The sequence below is a fragment of the Mus musculus genome, chromosome 7 (assembly GCF_000001635.26).
Source record: "Mus musculus strain C57BL/6J chromosome 7, GRCm38.p6 C57BL/6J".
Taxonomy (NCBI): domain Eukaryota; kingdom Metazoa; phylum Chordata; class Mammalia; order Rodentia; family Muridae; genus Mus; species Mus musculus.
The window spans coordinates 68,295,334-68,311,518 of NC_000073.6; the positions used below are offsets into that span (position 1 = coordinate 68,295,334).

At 47.2% G+C, this 16,185-nt stretch overlaps 1 protein-coding gene across 5 annotated transcripts in view; it reads left to right on the plus strand.

Moving 5' to 3' along the window:
- The window catches only part of Fam169b (family with sequence similarity 169, member B), an 89,251-nt gene that overhangs the window by 21,495 nt on the left and 51,571 nt on the right, over nucleotides 1-16,185 (plus strand). For all 5 annotated transcript variants that reach the window (NM_001013811.3, XM_006540973.3, XM_006540975.4 and 2 more), the window contains exons 2-3: nucleotides 5,500-5,630; nucleotides 9,219-9,318. In NM_001013811.3, coding sequence (NP_001013833.1) covers nucleotides 5,500-5,630; nucleotides 9,219-9,318 — 231 coding nt within the window. The remainder of the gene's footprint in view (nucleotides 1-5,499; nucleotides 5,631-9,218; nucleotides 9,319-16,185) is intronic.

Consider the following 16,185-nt stretch of genomic DNA (forward strand, 5'->3'; position numbering starts at 1 on the left):
TCCAAACTTTGTCTCTGTAACTCCTTCCATGGGTGTTTTGTTCCCAATTCTAAGAAGGGGCAAAGTGTCCACACTTTGGTCTTCGTTCTTCTTGAGTTTCATGCGCTTAGCAAATTGTATCTTATATCTTGGGTATTCTAAGTTTCTGGGCTAATATCCACTTATCAGTGAGTACATATTGTGTGAGTTCTTTTGTGATTGGGTTACCTCACTCAGGATGATGCCCTCCAGGTCCATCCATTTGCCTAGGAATTTTATAAATTCATTCTTTTTAATAGCTGAGTAGTACTCCATTGTGTAAATGTACCACATTTTCTGTATCCATTCCTCTGTTGAGGGGCATCTGGGTTCTTTCCAGCTTCTGGCTATTATAAATAAGGCTGCTATGAACATAGTGGAGCATGTGTCCTTCTTATCAGTTGGAACATCTTCTGGATATATGCCCAGGAGAGGTTCAACGTTATTTTTTTTTTAAGATTTATTTATTTATTATGTGTAAGTACACTGTAGCTGTCTTTAGACACACCAGAAGAAGAGGGCATCAGATCTCATTACAAAAGGTTGTGAGCCACCATGTGGTTGCTGGGATTTGAACTCAGGATCTTCGGAAGAGCAGTCAGTGCTCTTACCCGCTGAGCCATCTCTCCAGCCCCGCGCCCCCCCTCCCCCAGTTTTCCATAAGGCTTACATAAATATTTTCTTTGTAGAGGAGAGCTGTTGAGTTTGGGGGAGCAGGTAGCATTTTCCTCAATAGTGGGTGTGGGGTAGCTATTTAGGATGGATGCGGTGTTGTGGCCCAGGTTGCAGGGTGCCCCAGGTGTTCTGTCTGATGATTCTGCCCCATAGAGGTCTGCAGTCAGTCTCATGACACCCACAGTGGTTAATTCTTGCGCGCGCCCTGCAACAGGATCCTTCTGCACACGTTTATTGGGAGAGCTTGATTGCAGAGGCGAAGAGACCCCAAGCCCAGAATTGGTGCTGCTTGTATAGGCCTAGGAGAGGCGTGTCTCACACCCGGATCGGTTATGCATGGGTTATGCTTACCACCTCATTTGCATGCCTACATCTGATTGGTTAACTTCTCTCTCATCTGATTGGTTAACTTCTCTCTCATTTGATTGGTTAATTTTGGTTAATTCTCAAAACCTCATCTTGGCAAAAAAAAACTTTACTGCCTATGTATGTGTGGTGGCCAGTGGAAGCCAGCACCATCCTGCAATGGCACATGTGGCTTCCCACAGTTAATTTATGTTTCCTGCTCCCTGCCCCCCCCCCCCAAACAGAAAGTGACTCCCAGTTTCAAGATAATCAGGCTGGGCCATGGCTTGCCAATTCGAGACCCTCCTATATCTGCCCCTGTGGCCTTGGTGGGAGGCCAACCACAACTTTCTCTTGTGGACAGCCAGTGTCTTGGTTGCACTGCCCACGAGTTCTTTCAGGGTGGAGGGTAGGGTCTTAACCTGCAGGGTCAATGATCTCAGGATGTGAACAGGGCATAACACGTTCATGACGTTTGTCCTAACCTCATATGATCAGAAAGTATGCCGCTAATTAGCAAGCACCTAGCCTTGGCCCTGGTGGCCTTGGATGTGTGGATGGGTGCCTCTCCCAGCGAACCTGAGCAGCGCAGAATGAGCTTCTCCATGGCGCTGATCAATACGCATTCTTTGCCAGTTCTGCAATCCACACCTCACAAGGGTTATTGATGGTCCAGATATGATGAGCATCTTTCCTAAAACATAGGCTCAGAAGCAGAATACAAATCCAGGTCTGGTCTCTCTCTGCCCCGTAGGCTGGTGTTCCTGGAGGGTGGGTATCTTGAGAGTGGTCGATCCTGAAGCTTGGCACCCACGGGACAAATGTGGCCTGAGAGTGTACCCCGTGTCCAAGCAGCTCACCTGCTAGCCTCTCTTAATTTATTGGCATGCTCATTAGATCTTCTTGCATACTCAGGAGAAGCCACGTGACCAAGTCTGTGGAACAGCTGTTAATATGGAAAGCTCCGTGGGACAGCCACCCACATTTCCTAAGTGCTTCCTATGGGAAAGGCCTGAGCATGGGGCTGGGAGTGGAGCAGAGCTGTGCTTCACAGGCCCCAGCTGCTCTCATTGTGTATGAGTTGGGAGGTGACAGAGCTACGACAAAACCAAGGGACAGGTTGGAAGGGTTTTGGCTATAGGACAGAGAGATGGCCAGGCTATGTTAGCTCCTATCTTAGGCCGAGGTGGTGTCTTAGTTAGGGTTTTACTGCTGGGAACAGACACCATGACCAAGGCAAGTCCTATAAAAGACAACATTTAATTGGGGCTGGCTTACAGGTTCAGAGGTTCAGTCCATTATCATCAAGGTGGGAACATGGCAGCATCCAGGCAGGCACAGTGTAGGAGGAGCTGAGAGTTCTATGTCTTTATCTGAAGGCTGCTAGCAGAATACTGGTTTCCAGGCAGCTAAAATGAGTGTCTTAAAGCCCACACCTACAGTGAAACTCCTACTCTAACAGGGCCACACCCTGTAATAGAGCCAGTAACTCCCTGGGCCCTGTATCTACAAACCATCACAGGTGGTATTTGAACTTAGGTCTCAATGTCTCATACAGTCCTTGATCTTGTTTTGTGTGTGTGTGGGGGGAGGAGGGAGTTTAAGGAAGGCTCATTAGGAATGCTGGCTGTATCCTGTCAGCCTTGAGGATGGAGTTGCAGGGATTGGAGTGTAGGGGCTGCCGGAGCCCATTGGGTGCCCTGCTGTAATGATGGAGAGCTTTGACTTAAACACTTGACCTAATCTGAATACTTTATCCAGAGCTTGGAAGCAGACAGGCCTAGCTAGGTCCATGTTTCCTTATTCTCTTTAATGACACCTTGCTTCCTTCCCTGTAAATTGGGGGCAACCAGGATACAGTGAGAGAAGGCTGGTCACTTAGCTGTCTCTTGGCAACTGGAACCCAGAGAAAGTTGTTGTTGTTAATTATGTATGGATGGAGATTAGATGGATGGGAGGGTGAGACCTTGATCTGAGTGAGGACCCGAGGACAGGTGTAGGCTGAGCTTGTCTCTGTGACAGACTCGAAGCAGTCTCTGAGTCATTTGATGTCCTTGGGGTCCATCTGACTCCTGCACAGAGTCAGGACAATCTAAAGAAGGAAGTGGGGCAGGTCTGCCTGGGCATGGCGTCTGCAGGCCTGCACCGTTGCTAAAGGAATTGCTGATCGTGCTGGACTTCCTTGAGGCATGTGTGACTTCTTCACCAACCGAAGATCTTGGCTCTATAAAGACATACCCCTTTTGGTTTCACTTAGCCACTGCTATCAAATAAACCACCAACCCTTGATGTCTTTATTTTTAAATCTTTTGACAGTGCACTTCTAAGGACATTGTGTGAGTATACGTGTGTGTTTATACTCATGCTTCATAAAAAAATCGAGTAGTGGAAGAATGTCCAGTTTTTCTTCAGTATCTAACTGGTGACTGGTTCAAAGACAGCCTTTAGACACCCGAATCTGCGCATGCTCAGGTCCCTTGCCAGATGGCTCATTTGTGTGCAGCCTATGTATGTATTCCTGGATACTCCAGTCTGGCGGTGACTTGGAGTTCCTCATACAAGTAAAAGTCACCGAAGCAGTGGCTACATTTTACTCCTTAGGGAGTCATGATAAGGGCATCTGCACAGGTCCCGTGCAGTCTCCCACCCACACGCCCCAGTATTTCAGTCCATGGTTGGTTAAATCCATGGATGCAGAGCCTCCCGACAGAGAAGCTGTCTGCCTCTACTCAGCCCTGGACAACCCGTGCACCCGCAACATTGCACCCAGGAAAGTGGGCCTGAGAGTTTGGGCAGATGCAACCATGCCCCTATCCACTAACCTTGGCAGCTTGTATGCCTTTGAGTTCCCCCGTCAGGAGCTGATTGGCAGAGGTAAAAAATCCTCCTAGGAAATGGAGTGAACTGAAGGCTTGAGCGTTTTGCTATCAACAGCATTTTGGATCCTCAGAGTGGCTTCCGGAAACAATGGCTCTCCAGAGAGAATGGGAACCTGAGAAGCCACAGAGCCTGGAAGCTGGACTGCCTGTCCAGGTTCATCTCTGTGAGAGGAAGATAGGTGGATTAGGTGGAGGATTAAGGGGAGGGAAGGAGGAAGACGGCTCCCCTCATAGGAGACCAGGAGGTGAATCACAGATAGAGATGGGGTGTGGTCCACAGAAAGAGCCCTGAGTCCCTGTGTGTGTGGATGTCAGCCAGAGGCAGGCAACATCTTTTTTTGCTCACTGCAGAAGGGGCAACTGATTGCTGCTTCCAAGAACTGGACGCTGCCAATTTGTATGATGATTCAGGGGATCTGTTTCTTTCAGAGATGGGATGGGAAAAGAGATACAAGGACCATTGCAAAACACCTTAGATTAGTTTCTTTGTAAGGGGGTGAAAGGATGTCATCCTATACTCACAAGCCACTGCACCCTCAGTGCCTGGCGGTGGGGACAAAGGGGGCAACCCTAGGGACTTGTATAATGACCATAAACTAGGAAATGGGTACCTTAAGTCACAAGTGACAGAAGCATCTAAGTTGCAGCCAGCCGTTCTTTGCCTTCCAGGAACCTGCTTGTGTTCACTGCCCCTGAGAGGACCACAGTGAGGATGGGAAATCACTTCGAGTGTTTTGCGTGTGTGACTGTGGGGGGTTTAAAAACAGTCAGAGGGATGGGTGAACATAATTTTCTGATTTTTTTTTTGCATCTATGTGTTTGTGTGCAGATCCATGTAGGTATGTGTTCATATATGTGCCGATGTGTGTACATGCATGTGGAAGCCAGGGTTCAACCTCAGGCGTCATTCACTATCTACCTTGTTTTTTGAAGACAAAACCTTTCACGGGCCTGGAACTATTTGACTAGCGAAAGCTGGCCTATATCTGCCTCCCCAGAGGCCTGGATGACAAGCTTTTTTTTTTTTTTTTTGGTGGGGTTTGGGGATGGAACTCAGGTCTTCCTGTTTGCATGGGGAGCCCTTTACTGAGCCATCTCTCCAGTCCTGACCATAATTATTAAACCAAACTATTCCTTTAAAAACTTGAAATAAGCTGGGCGTGGTGGTGCACGCCTTTAATCCCAGCTCTCAGGAGGCAGAGGCAGGCGGATTTCTGAGTTCGACGCCAGCCTGGTCTACAAAGTGAGTTCCAGGACAGCCAGGGCTACACAGAGAAACCTTGTCTCGAAAAACAAGAAAACCAAAAAAACCAAACCAACCAAATAAACAAACAAACACCCTTGAAATAGCCAGGTGCAAGCCTTTAATCCCAGTGCTCTGGAGGCAGAGGCAGGCAGATAGATCTCTGTGAGTTTGAGGCTAGCCTGGTCTATAGTCTGAGCTACAGGCCAGCCAGGACTACGTAGAGAAAACCTGTCTTAAAAAAAAAAAAAAAAAACCAAACCAAAAATTGAAATAATTAACGTTCCTTTTAGTGACAGTGTAAAATTAATTTTATCCCGTTTTTTTTTTCTCCTACAGAGGCTTACCCTGTGGACATCCTGGAGGATGACGCGGAGGGCTATCAGGCAGCAGCCGAGGCTTACTATGAGATGCTCAGGGAAGGAGCCCAGACCTCAGCAGAGGTTATCTCCCTTTCCACTGGGGAGCAGGTATGTTTAACTTTTCTTAGAGGAGGGCTCTGCCCAATCTAACTTAGAAAGAGAGATGTCATAGAAACAACATCTCAGATTTAGAAGAACAAAGACCAACACACTGATTAAACGAAACTTCTGGAGGGAATACGAAAGAATTCGTATAAAGGTACTTACCCGAACTCCCCCGCCCCCCAGCTCTATAAATAAAGACCCAGAAATTCTTTATATATTTTAAAGCTTAGGCTTTTAACTTGGGCTCTTTCCCAGCTATTCTAACCTGACTAATTCTGGCCTACGTCCTACCGCATAGCCAGGTCTACATCTCTTGTTCTCTGAATTCTCCATCCACCACCACATCTGGCTGAATCTCTCGCTTCTGATTTCCTCTCCCAGAGCCCTTTCTCTGCCCGGAAGTTCCGCCCTCCGCTTCCTGCTTTACTATTGGCTGGCAGATCTTTGTTAAAGCCAATCAGCAGGTACAGAAGGATGAATATTTATTAATTATCAGACTGGTGATGGGCCATTCAAGGAAACCCTTCACTAGAAATCTGAAGTTCTGAGTGTGGATCTAGCAGGACTGGCCGTGGGGTGGGATGTAAGCCAGAATTAGTCAGGTTAGCATAGCTGGGACTGAGCCCAAGTTAAAGGCTTAAGCTTTAAAATGTGTAAGAGTTTCCGTGTCTTTATTTATATTGTTGGTGGGTCCAGTTGGTGAGCTGTGGGCCAGATAACCTGTGGGAATCCCATTTCTATCACGGACGAGCTCGGTTCTCAAGGGTTTTCTCCTCTCTTATCTTGATGTTCTCACTGAATTCAGGGCATTGCACCACTTTCCTTGTGGGGCTGGCATGAGGATTAAATGAGCTTGTGTATGCTCAGCTGAATCTCAGTTTCTTCATTTTAAAGGGAGGGAGTAGCTCATGTCTGCCCTCCAAGGTTTGATTCAGTTCTGACATTTGACGTGGAGTGAAGCTGTGTCACTTACAATATTTTTGTGTTGCTGAGGTTCTGTGCATTGTGAATAGGTTCTGCAAGAGGACACACAGAAAACTAGAAATTTTATTCGTTGGGATTGTGGCAAGATTTAAAAATATGTGTTATGTGTGTGCCTGCGTATGTACACATGCATGAATCTCGAGGACAACCTCAGAGTGCATTTATATACAATATACAATCCGATTTGTGTTTTGAGACAAGGTCTCTCACTATTTCCCCAGCGCATCTTATCTGTCCTTTTTTGTTTGTTTGTTTTTGTTTTTTGAGACAAGGTTTCTCTGTATAGCCCTGGCTGTCCTGGAACTCACTTTTTAGACCAGGGTGGCCTCGAACTCAGAAATCCACCTGCCTCTGCCTCCCAAGTGCTAGGATTAAAGGCGTGCGCCACCACTGCCCAGCTGTGGTTTGTTTTTTGTTTTTTGTTTGGTTTTTCGTTACCTGTCTTTTTGTGTATGCTATGGTGGGAGTAAACTCAGGCCCTCCTGCTTACCAAGTTTGCACTTCCCTGGCTGTGCCCTCTTCCAACCCCGACTGTCTAAGACTGTTTTCCTCACAGTAGGCAGTATCCACATTTGTTTTAAGTGTGGATCATTTCACTCCTGCCAGAAATGGTTGTGATCTGGCTGGCAGGCAGAGCTAGTAGAGGGACGTCTTTTTGTACCAGAGTTAACGAAAACAGCGGCATATGCAGTTATAAACCATGGCTTCCTTGAGATTTTGGAGGTCCGGAGCTAACAGGCAAGTCCCTCTTAGAAGAATACCCCTCCAGTGGGGGACCTCAAGCTGTTGAGCCCCAGTGGGCGCTTGCTGACCTTGTGTGCTCTTAGCGCCCCCTAGTGGTGATGTAGGAGAAAGACACAGGGCTCCATCGGACACTGATCGCTGGGTGCTGGTGGCCAGGGGGAGCTTGAGAGATGCAAGAAGAGCTGTGTCCCCAGGTTTTTTCGTTTGTTTGTTTGTTTTTGGACACAGCTTCCACAATCTGCTGTTACAACACTCATACTTATGAATAACTTAGGAAAATAAACCCCAACGTGCAGCATGCTCATCGAAGGGATAAGGCTAAGGTTACTAACAGAAACAGAAAGTTGCTGACATGAAGATGTTTGAAGGTGAGATGACATGCCAACATGACTTCTTCCTTCCTCCTTTCCTAAAGAGAAGGGAGCTAGGTGAAACCCATTATTTGGATCTCTACTATTTAGCAGTGAGTAGGGACACAGGGGCAGGGACAGGGGCAGGGAGCAGGGTGCTATTTGGCACACTGAATCCTGCTCACCAGGAGTGAGCCTCCTCGCAGCCGACACGGCAGGGACTTTTGCTATCCAAAGATTCTCTGGCTGAAAGGAACGACGAGGAAGTGGTTTGAGGAGGCAACATGTCTTGACTTTCTTTGTTTCACAATTAATTTTTTTCTTGTCTTGACGTTGCATTTAAAATACTTGCTGATTTTTTTTTTTCTGGTTTAAAAAACGCACATGTTCATTTGTATGGTGTTTAAGGGCTACAACGAAAGACGGAGGGAGCAAAGCCATGTGGGGTTAACTGCTAAAAACATGTTAATGTGTTTCTTTATTTTTACATTTTTCCTTTCCACGTGCATTTTTATTTATTTATTTATTTGTTTATTTATTTATTTATTTATTTATTTTTTGAGCCAGGGTTTTGCTGTGTAGCCCAGACTGGCTCAAGAACTTGCAATCTTCCTTCCCCATCATTTCAAATGCTGAGATTTTTGCCTGCTTTAAAAAACCTGGGATAGGTCACTCCGAAAAAAAGAGGGAGGTCCCAAGATAGTTGCCAGTCCTTACCACCCCCCACGCCCCCACCCCCACCCCCCGGGATTTGCCAGGAAACAGTTCTCTATAACGGTGGTGGTCCGCTGTAAACTTTTTACAAGAACCTGCCTGCCTGGCCCAGCTGCACATTCTTCTCTAATTTTCCTATAGTCTCAGTTTTCAAAACAAAGTTGGTCATGGAATGTATTGGCCTTCTTGTGTCAGGAGCTGGGAGCAGAGGGTTGGATGTTTACAAAGAGGGCCTTAGATGTGGCCCTCAGAGGTGATCTGTTTCCTCCCGATGACTAGCAAAACCTCCTGGGACTGAGTCTTTGGGCTTAAGGACAGGACTGAGCCTGGAGGGCTCAGACAGAGGACACATTTTCAAGGCTGCTTTCAGAGCTGGTACCAGGGTCACAGACAGCAGGAACATCTATGGGGGGGGGGTACAGCCTGGGCTCAATCTACTCCAGGCTACCAGGGCTCTCGAGAAGATGAGAACGGCACCATAGTTGTCTGTGTGAGGTGGAGTGAGGCTGTCAGCCTTGCAGGTTGAGGTCTATGGAGGTCCAGGATGGAGAAGGAGTCAGAGAGAGAGAGAGAAAGAGAGAGAGAGAGAGAGAGAAAGAGAGAAAGAGAGAGAGAGAGAGAGAACGCAAGACCATATCCAGGGTGGCTAAAGCTTTCTTCTCTGCTCTTCCTGCATCCTGCTAACAGGGCTCCTTCTGTGAGCACTTGGCTGAGTAATTGCAAGTCATTCCCCTGCCTCAGTGACGTGAGAGAGCAGAACAGTAATTTCATTTGCCTTTTTTTTTTTTTTTTTTTTTAGGTCAGACTTGAGACTTCATCTCTTTGTTTTTGCACGATATACCGTGATGAACCTCAACATAAAATACTGGGTTTGGTTAATCCCCAGGACACAAAGACAGGTTGGTAGCTTTTTTTTTTTTTAATTGATTTGTTCATTTATGAGCATTGGTGTTTTACCTGCATGTCTGCCTGTGTGAGGGAGTCAGAGTCCCTGGAACTGGAGTTACAGACAGTTGTGAGATGCTATGTGGGTGCTAGGAATTGAACCTGGTGTCCTCTGGAAGAGCAGCTAGTGCTCTTAATAGAGTCAACTCTCCAGCCCCGTGCTGGTAGTTATTAATGGATATGGTGTCTATGACCAAGCTGCACATAGAGCCTGATTTTGTTGTTGTTGTAGTTTTGTTTTGTTTTTTTGTTTGTTTTGAGACAGCGCTTCTGTGTATCCCTCACTATCCTGGAACTTGAAATATAGACCAGGCTGGTCCCAAAACCAACAGAGATCTGCTTGCCTTTGCCTCCCAAGTGCTGGGATTAAAGATACATGCCACTACTGCCCAGTGAACCCTGGATTTTAAAAACGGGAATCTTGATTTTGTGGTATACAATATATGGGGATTTTCAATGTCTAGGGATGCAGCGGTCCATTCTTATTTATCTCTTTTGAGACATGAATCATTTTGCATATCTCTGACCACAGTCCCTACCCAGAGCTGCTTTGGGGCTCACTCTTGCTATTCCCATTAACAGACGTTCCAGAGCTGTGGGCACTGGCTAGGACACTATTGGGACATTCCCATGACCTTGTGGAATGAAAGGGCCATTTTCTTCTCCAAATGTAACAAACAAGGGCCTCACACTGCTCAAGTGACTTGCCAAAGGCCTTCAGCTAGAGCACGGAAGGGCTCGGTTTTTGCAGAGTGACAGTTGGGTGGGGGTCGTTTCTGACGGCGACAGTTTGGTCTGTGACTCATTTACCCTCTCTCAAATTATGGAGAGACTATCTGTGGCAGGTTTCTGCTTCATGGAGTGAGTCCTCTGGAGAGAGACGTAAGCATAGTCAATTGTGCCTTAGGCAGAGGCATGGAGACTGCTGGCAAGCGAGCCTTGTTGGGCCAGGCGGTGGTGGCGCACGCCTTTATTGATCCCAGCACTTGGGAGACAGAGGCAGGCTGATTTCTGAGTTCAAGGCCAGCCTGGTCTATAGAGTTCCAGGACAGCCAGAGCTATACAGAAAAACTCTGTCTTGGAAAAACAAAACAAAACAAAACAAAAAACCAAAGCAAACCAAACCAACCAACCAAACAAAAGAAAGCCTTGCTGGGAGGAGATCTAGCAGGTTGGTCTACCCGAACCCAGTGCACCAGCGAGCTGGTGGGAGGCACCTGACTTCTGACCTCACAACAAGCAATCCTTCGAGGCATTTTTCTTGTTTATTTTGCCTTTGCAATGCCAACAGTTGCTTTCCAGTAAGACGTAATAGTCATAGTACACTGGCAATACACTTTTTAGCTAGTTAGGCCTCATGAAATGACAGCATTTTGAGATTTTAGGTCTTTAACTGTTTTCAAAGGAGGACCGTTCCAGCTCTCCACCTCTCCTGGAGAAATGCGTTTGCGTGTCACCTGACTGTCTGCCTGGAGTTTAGGCTCAGAGTGTCCCTCGTTCCACTGAGTGAGATTCCTTAGCACATATGAATATGGATCAGGGTACATTCTTAAAAGGCAACAGAAAATTAAGTACAGTGCAAATGGGAAACAGATTTCTAAGAGTCCATTGTATGTTTACATCATGCAGACCGTCTCACTGTGGGGCCCCATGCTCGTATATAAAAGTGCTTTAAATAAAGTTTCCGGTTGACTTCCTGCTGCTGAGGGCTCCATTGTTGCTGGTTGCATTGTTGTTGATTCCAGAGGAGTGCCTGATACCCTGGTGCACTCCTTTAGAAGGGGTCTTGAGGTCTTCAGAGAGTGCAGATCTCTCTGAAGAGAATTATGGAACTAGAATCTTGCAGACCCTAGAGTAGAAGGACTCTTTTTTTTTTTTTTTTTTTTTTTGGGTTTTCGGTTTTTCTAGACAGGGTTTCTCTGTATAGCCCTGGCTGTCCTGCAACTCACTCTGTAGACCAGGGTGGCCTCGAACTCAGAAATCTGCCTGCCTCTGCCTCCCGAGTGCTGGGATTAAAGGCATGTGCCACCACACCCAGCTAGAAGGACTCTTCACAGCTCTGCCCAGTCAGTGGGTTCCTTACCCTTGGGGTAAGTTGTGTCTTTGGAGAAGGGGATTGCTGGCTCCGGTACCTTATCTTTGTCCTGTGCCATTATCTTTGCATGCTGGTGAAGGCGGATGCAAGTTTAATAAATGGAAGCTAAAGGGATCCAAAGCTGTTTGATCGGCCCTGCATATGAGTTAATTATTGATAACGGTGTGTGAGTTAATTATTGATAAGCCGGTTGACTCCATTACAGTGACTTCCGATAAGTCTGTAAGCAAATGAAAAACATCCTGGAAGGGCGAGTTCCCCAGGGGCAAGCAGTTGATGCTGCTGGCATCTTGCTCAGATGTGGGTGATGACATCGGCCACCATTTTCCCTGTAGGGAATTGCAATTGTGGTCTGCCTAAAGGTGGCTTCGGAGACAGGGTCTCTTGTCTCTGCTGCTTGTGAGCATTTATTCTGATTTTCTACATAGCAGCTGGTTGATATTCCTTAGGGGGAAGTAGACATAGGTACCCAGCCTCCCCCTTTCTTAGCTTCTCAAGGGCCTTTATATAATTTCTCTTGTTTTATTTCCCTTATTTATTATTAATTAATCTCAAGTGTTTATGACTATATAAAATAAGTCCTCATGCCAAATGAAAGGCGACTTTCCCATCTTTATTAAATCCGAAGCACTCGCCCTAGGAGCCATGATTCCTGCCCCCGGTGACCTTGGCTTTTCTTGTTTCTTCCTGTGTCTTGACTAAGCGGTAGGATGAGCGTGGATTTGGATGTTAAGTGAAGCATCAGGAAGTCATGCATGTATCAGCCGGGCTATCTGGCTTCTCTGAGCATCAGGTTTGCCATTTACAAAATGGAGAACAATTTATGCTTCCCAGGGTATTTGTGGAAACTGAATGACTTATGGCAGAAAATATGATGCTTTGGGGCAGTTCCAGCAGTGAGCAGTTTTCCCAGAGTCAACCAACGCAAACCTTGGTCTACATCTTTGCATGTACATTGTGTGAAAGAAACGCGATTTCAGAGGGGTATGCTTGCACATTTACGTCTGGCCAGACTCTGTGAGCTGGAATTGTGTCCCGCAGCACATTCAGCTTGCCACACCACAGGCAGGCTAGTTTGACTCTGAACTACACTAACTGGGAGGTTGTTCCTCTACAGCCCCCAAAGTGTTTATTGTGTAAATGCTATGTACTTGATCCCAAAACAGCAGCTGATCAGGGGTAGGCTGGGGTGGGGCCATGTGGCCATCCTGGGTAAGAAAGAAGGTAGTCATTCTATCAAGGGGAGATGCCAGGAGCCAGCTGTGGTCTAGTGCTGCGGGAAGGGAAGACAGCGTTTCTAATGACCTCTTTTGCTGGTCGGGCCATGTCTGTAGCAGACGGCATTTGTCCATGTGTTTAGTAGACCAAAGGAGGGCTGGGGCAATGTCTGAGGAGACCAGGCTGCAGATAAGGGATTTGGGGGCCCAAAGCTCAATGTGGGAAGAGGAGAGATGGCTTGGCAGTTACTCAAGCTTCTACCAAAGTCTGGATTCAGCATAAACCAGCCAGGTGTCCCACATACTCCTCTAACTCTGAGCCAAAGGATCTGATGCCACTTCTGACTTCTGCATGTATGCACACACACACTCACATCATACTCACACACACTTACAACACGATCACACACCACAACTCAGAAACTATACACTTAAAACACACATAAACACACAGAGCACACTCATACATTCACACCAACACTCACACATTCACACCATACACACTCATAACACACACACACATACAAATGAATAAACAACTAGAAGATAGCCTTTGAAGGTCCAGGGCTCTGCAAAGTAAGTTTTAGTCACTGTGGCTGCCTTTCAGAAGGAGAAAATGGATCATCTTTGAATAATTCTATTTCAATCCTAAATCCATCAACTTAGCTCAACTTAAATTTATCAACCATTCAATTCTAAATATTGTGTTTTCACTTCCTGAGACTGTGTCTTGCTTGACTAACTACTAATCCTACTTTAAAACAAGAGGGAGCAGGCTCTAGCCCGATGTCCTGAGCTGGGGTGAGAGCATGGCTCTTCCTAAGACTTTGGTCTGTATAGCTGTGAAGCCTTGTGGGTAGCCAGGCTGAGAAGAGGACAGGTAGTGTACAATCATTGCATCTGTGAAGCTCTGGTCCCTGCATCCTGGGCTGGCCTGTTCCATTTTGGGACAGCTCGGGCTATAGGGCAGACCATGCCGGTCTGCCTGTCATGTGTCTCCTTTCTGACCTGGTGCCTCCCACATCTGGGCCATCCAGGTGGGTGGGTGGGTGTGGTCTCCTCACGGGATGGTTCCTCTCAAGTTTGGAGTTCCCTCCTTTCCTGTTTCTCATTCTCTGGCTGTTGTGCTGTGGCTTCTGTAATGTTTCTTCTGAAAAGTGGATCATGCAGGAACCTTTACAGTCATGCCTGACACTTTCAAAGCCACGGTGTCGCCTGCTCTTTCTAGTCTGTCCCTGGCTTCCTCTGTTCTTGGGAAGAGTAGGTTTCATAGTTTTAGGTTCTGGCAGCCGTGGGATAATTCTGTGAGTCTAGAGCCATTTGCCTTGGAGGTGAGGATGGTCCTCTATGATTGACAGGTATTTGACATTTGTTTTGCGGTTCTGTTCTACCCTGTCTTAGTTAGGGTTTTACTGCTGTGAACAGACACCATGACAAAGGCAATTCTTATAAGGACAACATTTATTTGGGGCTGGCTTACAGGTTCAGCGGTTTAGTCCATTATCATCAAGGCAACAACATGGCAGCATCCAGGCAGGCATGGTGCAGGCAGAGCTGAGAGTTCTGTGTCTTCATCTGAAGGCTGCTAGCGGAAGACTGACTTTTAGGCAGCTAGGATGAGGGTCTTAAAACCCACACTCACAGTGACACACCTACTCCAACAAGGCCACACCTCCAAATAATGCCACTCCCGGGGCCGAGTGTATTCAAACCATGATAACATCTGCATCTAGCCAGCCTGCATGCCTTCCTACCTTCCACCCTTTCCTCTGTCCCTCCCTTTTCTTTCTATCCCTCTCTGTTTCTGTCTGTCTTTCTCTCTCTTTTGTGTGTGTGTGTGTGAAAGAGAGAGAGAGAGAGAAAACACGTGTGTGGATGTCAGAGGACAGCCTTGAGTGTTGGTCTCTACTCTGAGACGGGGTCTCTGTTGTTGCACAAGTCTGCCAGGCCTTCTGGCCTGCAAGCTTGAGCTTCTGGGAACTGTCCTGTCTATGTCTGCCATCTCCTCTGAGGTTCACTTGAGCATGTACCTAGTTTATGCAGTTGTGTGGCCCTCCCCACCAAAGTCATACAGGGTCTTTGGGGGCCTGCAGATAGGTCCTTCTCTATTGGATACCACCTGCCTCCTTTATAGTCATACCTTTGTGACAGAGACACTGTCAGATGTCAGGCTTCTCTGGGAGCTGTGGGGCCACGTCACTGTCATAGCCCTCAAGAAACTTGCTGATAGCCTTGTCAGGTTTTCTTTTTTTTAGCTCTCTTTCTGACAATGTTTGCTTTATATACTTTTTAATTAATTAATTAAACTAAGTGGCGAGATGTTAGTTGGCAGGCTGGCAGGGCAAAGACTGTCCAGAAGCTGCTAAAACTCTGTAATTGAGTCATGTGACAGAGACAGTACCAGAGTGGAAGTTCCTGGAATGAGATGGCATTACTGGGGTCAGGGAGGACCATGTGTGGCTCTTGGCAGGAAAGTAGAAGTTCACAAGGGGTGTGAACTCCAAGAAGATGCCCACTGCTACTTCCTTGGCCCTCTGTCCCTGCTTCCTGGTGTCCAGCTCAATAATGACATCTGTTCTACATGCTCACAGAGACCACTGGGCTCCTGTGACCTGTAGGGCTCAGGGACTGGGGCTTTGGCAGCTGGCACTCCTACCTGTGAATCTTAACAGGTTTCTCTTTATAGTTATCCTATTATGTTCCTGGTTGTATCTTCTACCCTGGAGGCCATGGTGGAAGAGTGGGAGAGACAGCACAGAGATCAAAAGATGTGTGGTGATATTCTAGAGAGTGGGGAGGGATGAGGGCTGCAGTCAAGGGTCCCGGGTCGGACTCTCCAGTGCCCAGCAGATTGACTGTCGGGTAGTTGGAAGGAACTTTGGCTATGACAGAATGGTCATCCCTGGAGGCTGCCAGTAGCCAGGTCAGGGGTGCAGTGGGCTAGCCTGGCACAACCAGGGGAAGCAGTGGGAAAGAGCACACTAGGGTGTGGATGAAGGAGGTTTAGGTCGGGTCATATGCTGGCACCAAGCTTGGTTATCTAGAAGAAATGGTGTCAGGTGAGATCAACTGGGGTCTTTTTCTTCATGGTCTGTGGGGTAGCCATGGGTAGGAGGGGGCTGAAACCTGACTCTCTCCTGAGTGGGACTCCTTCTGTAGGTATCCCTTCTGCGTGGGGCACGTCCGCTTGAAGCTCTGTACATATCGCCACTCATGGCTCTGGTCATTCCTTGTGGCTGATCTTCATAGGTAGATCAGAAGCACTCTGAAGGCAGGGAGTGCCACTCAGATATTTTGGCTCTGAGTGGTGTTTGTCAACCCAAGAGGATGTCAGACACGTGTTCCTGGGCTTTCTATCCAGGGAGCTGTGAGACACAGTGGTGGCCCAGGCTCAGAAACAGCAAGCCAGACACTTCCGGAGACGGGAGACTGAGGTGATAGTGTGAACAGCCGTGGCTACACATTGACTTCTCTCAGGAGACTGTCTGTCTTCCCCACTTGGCTCCCAG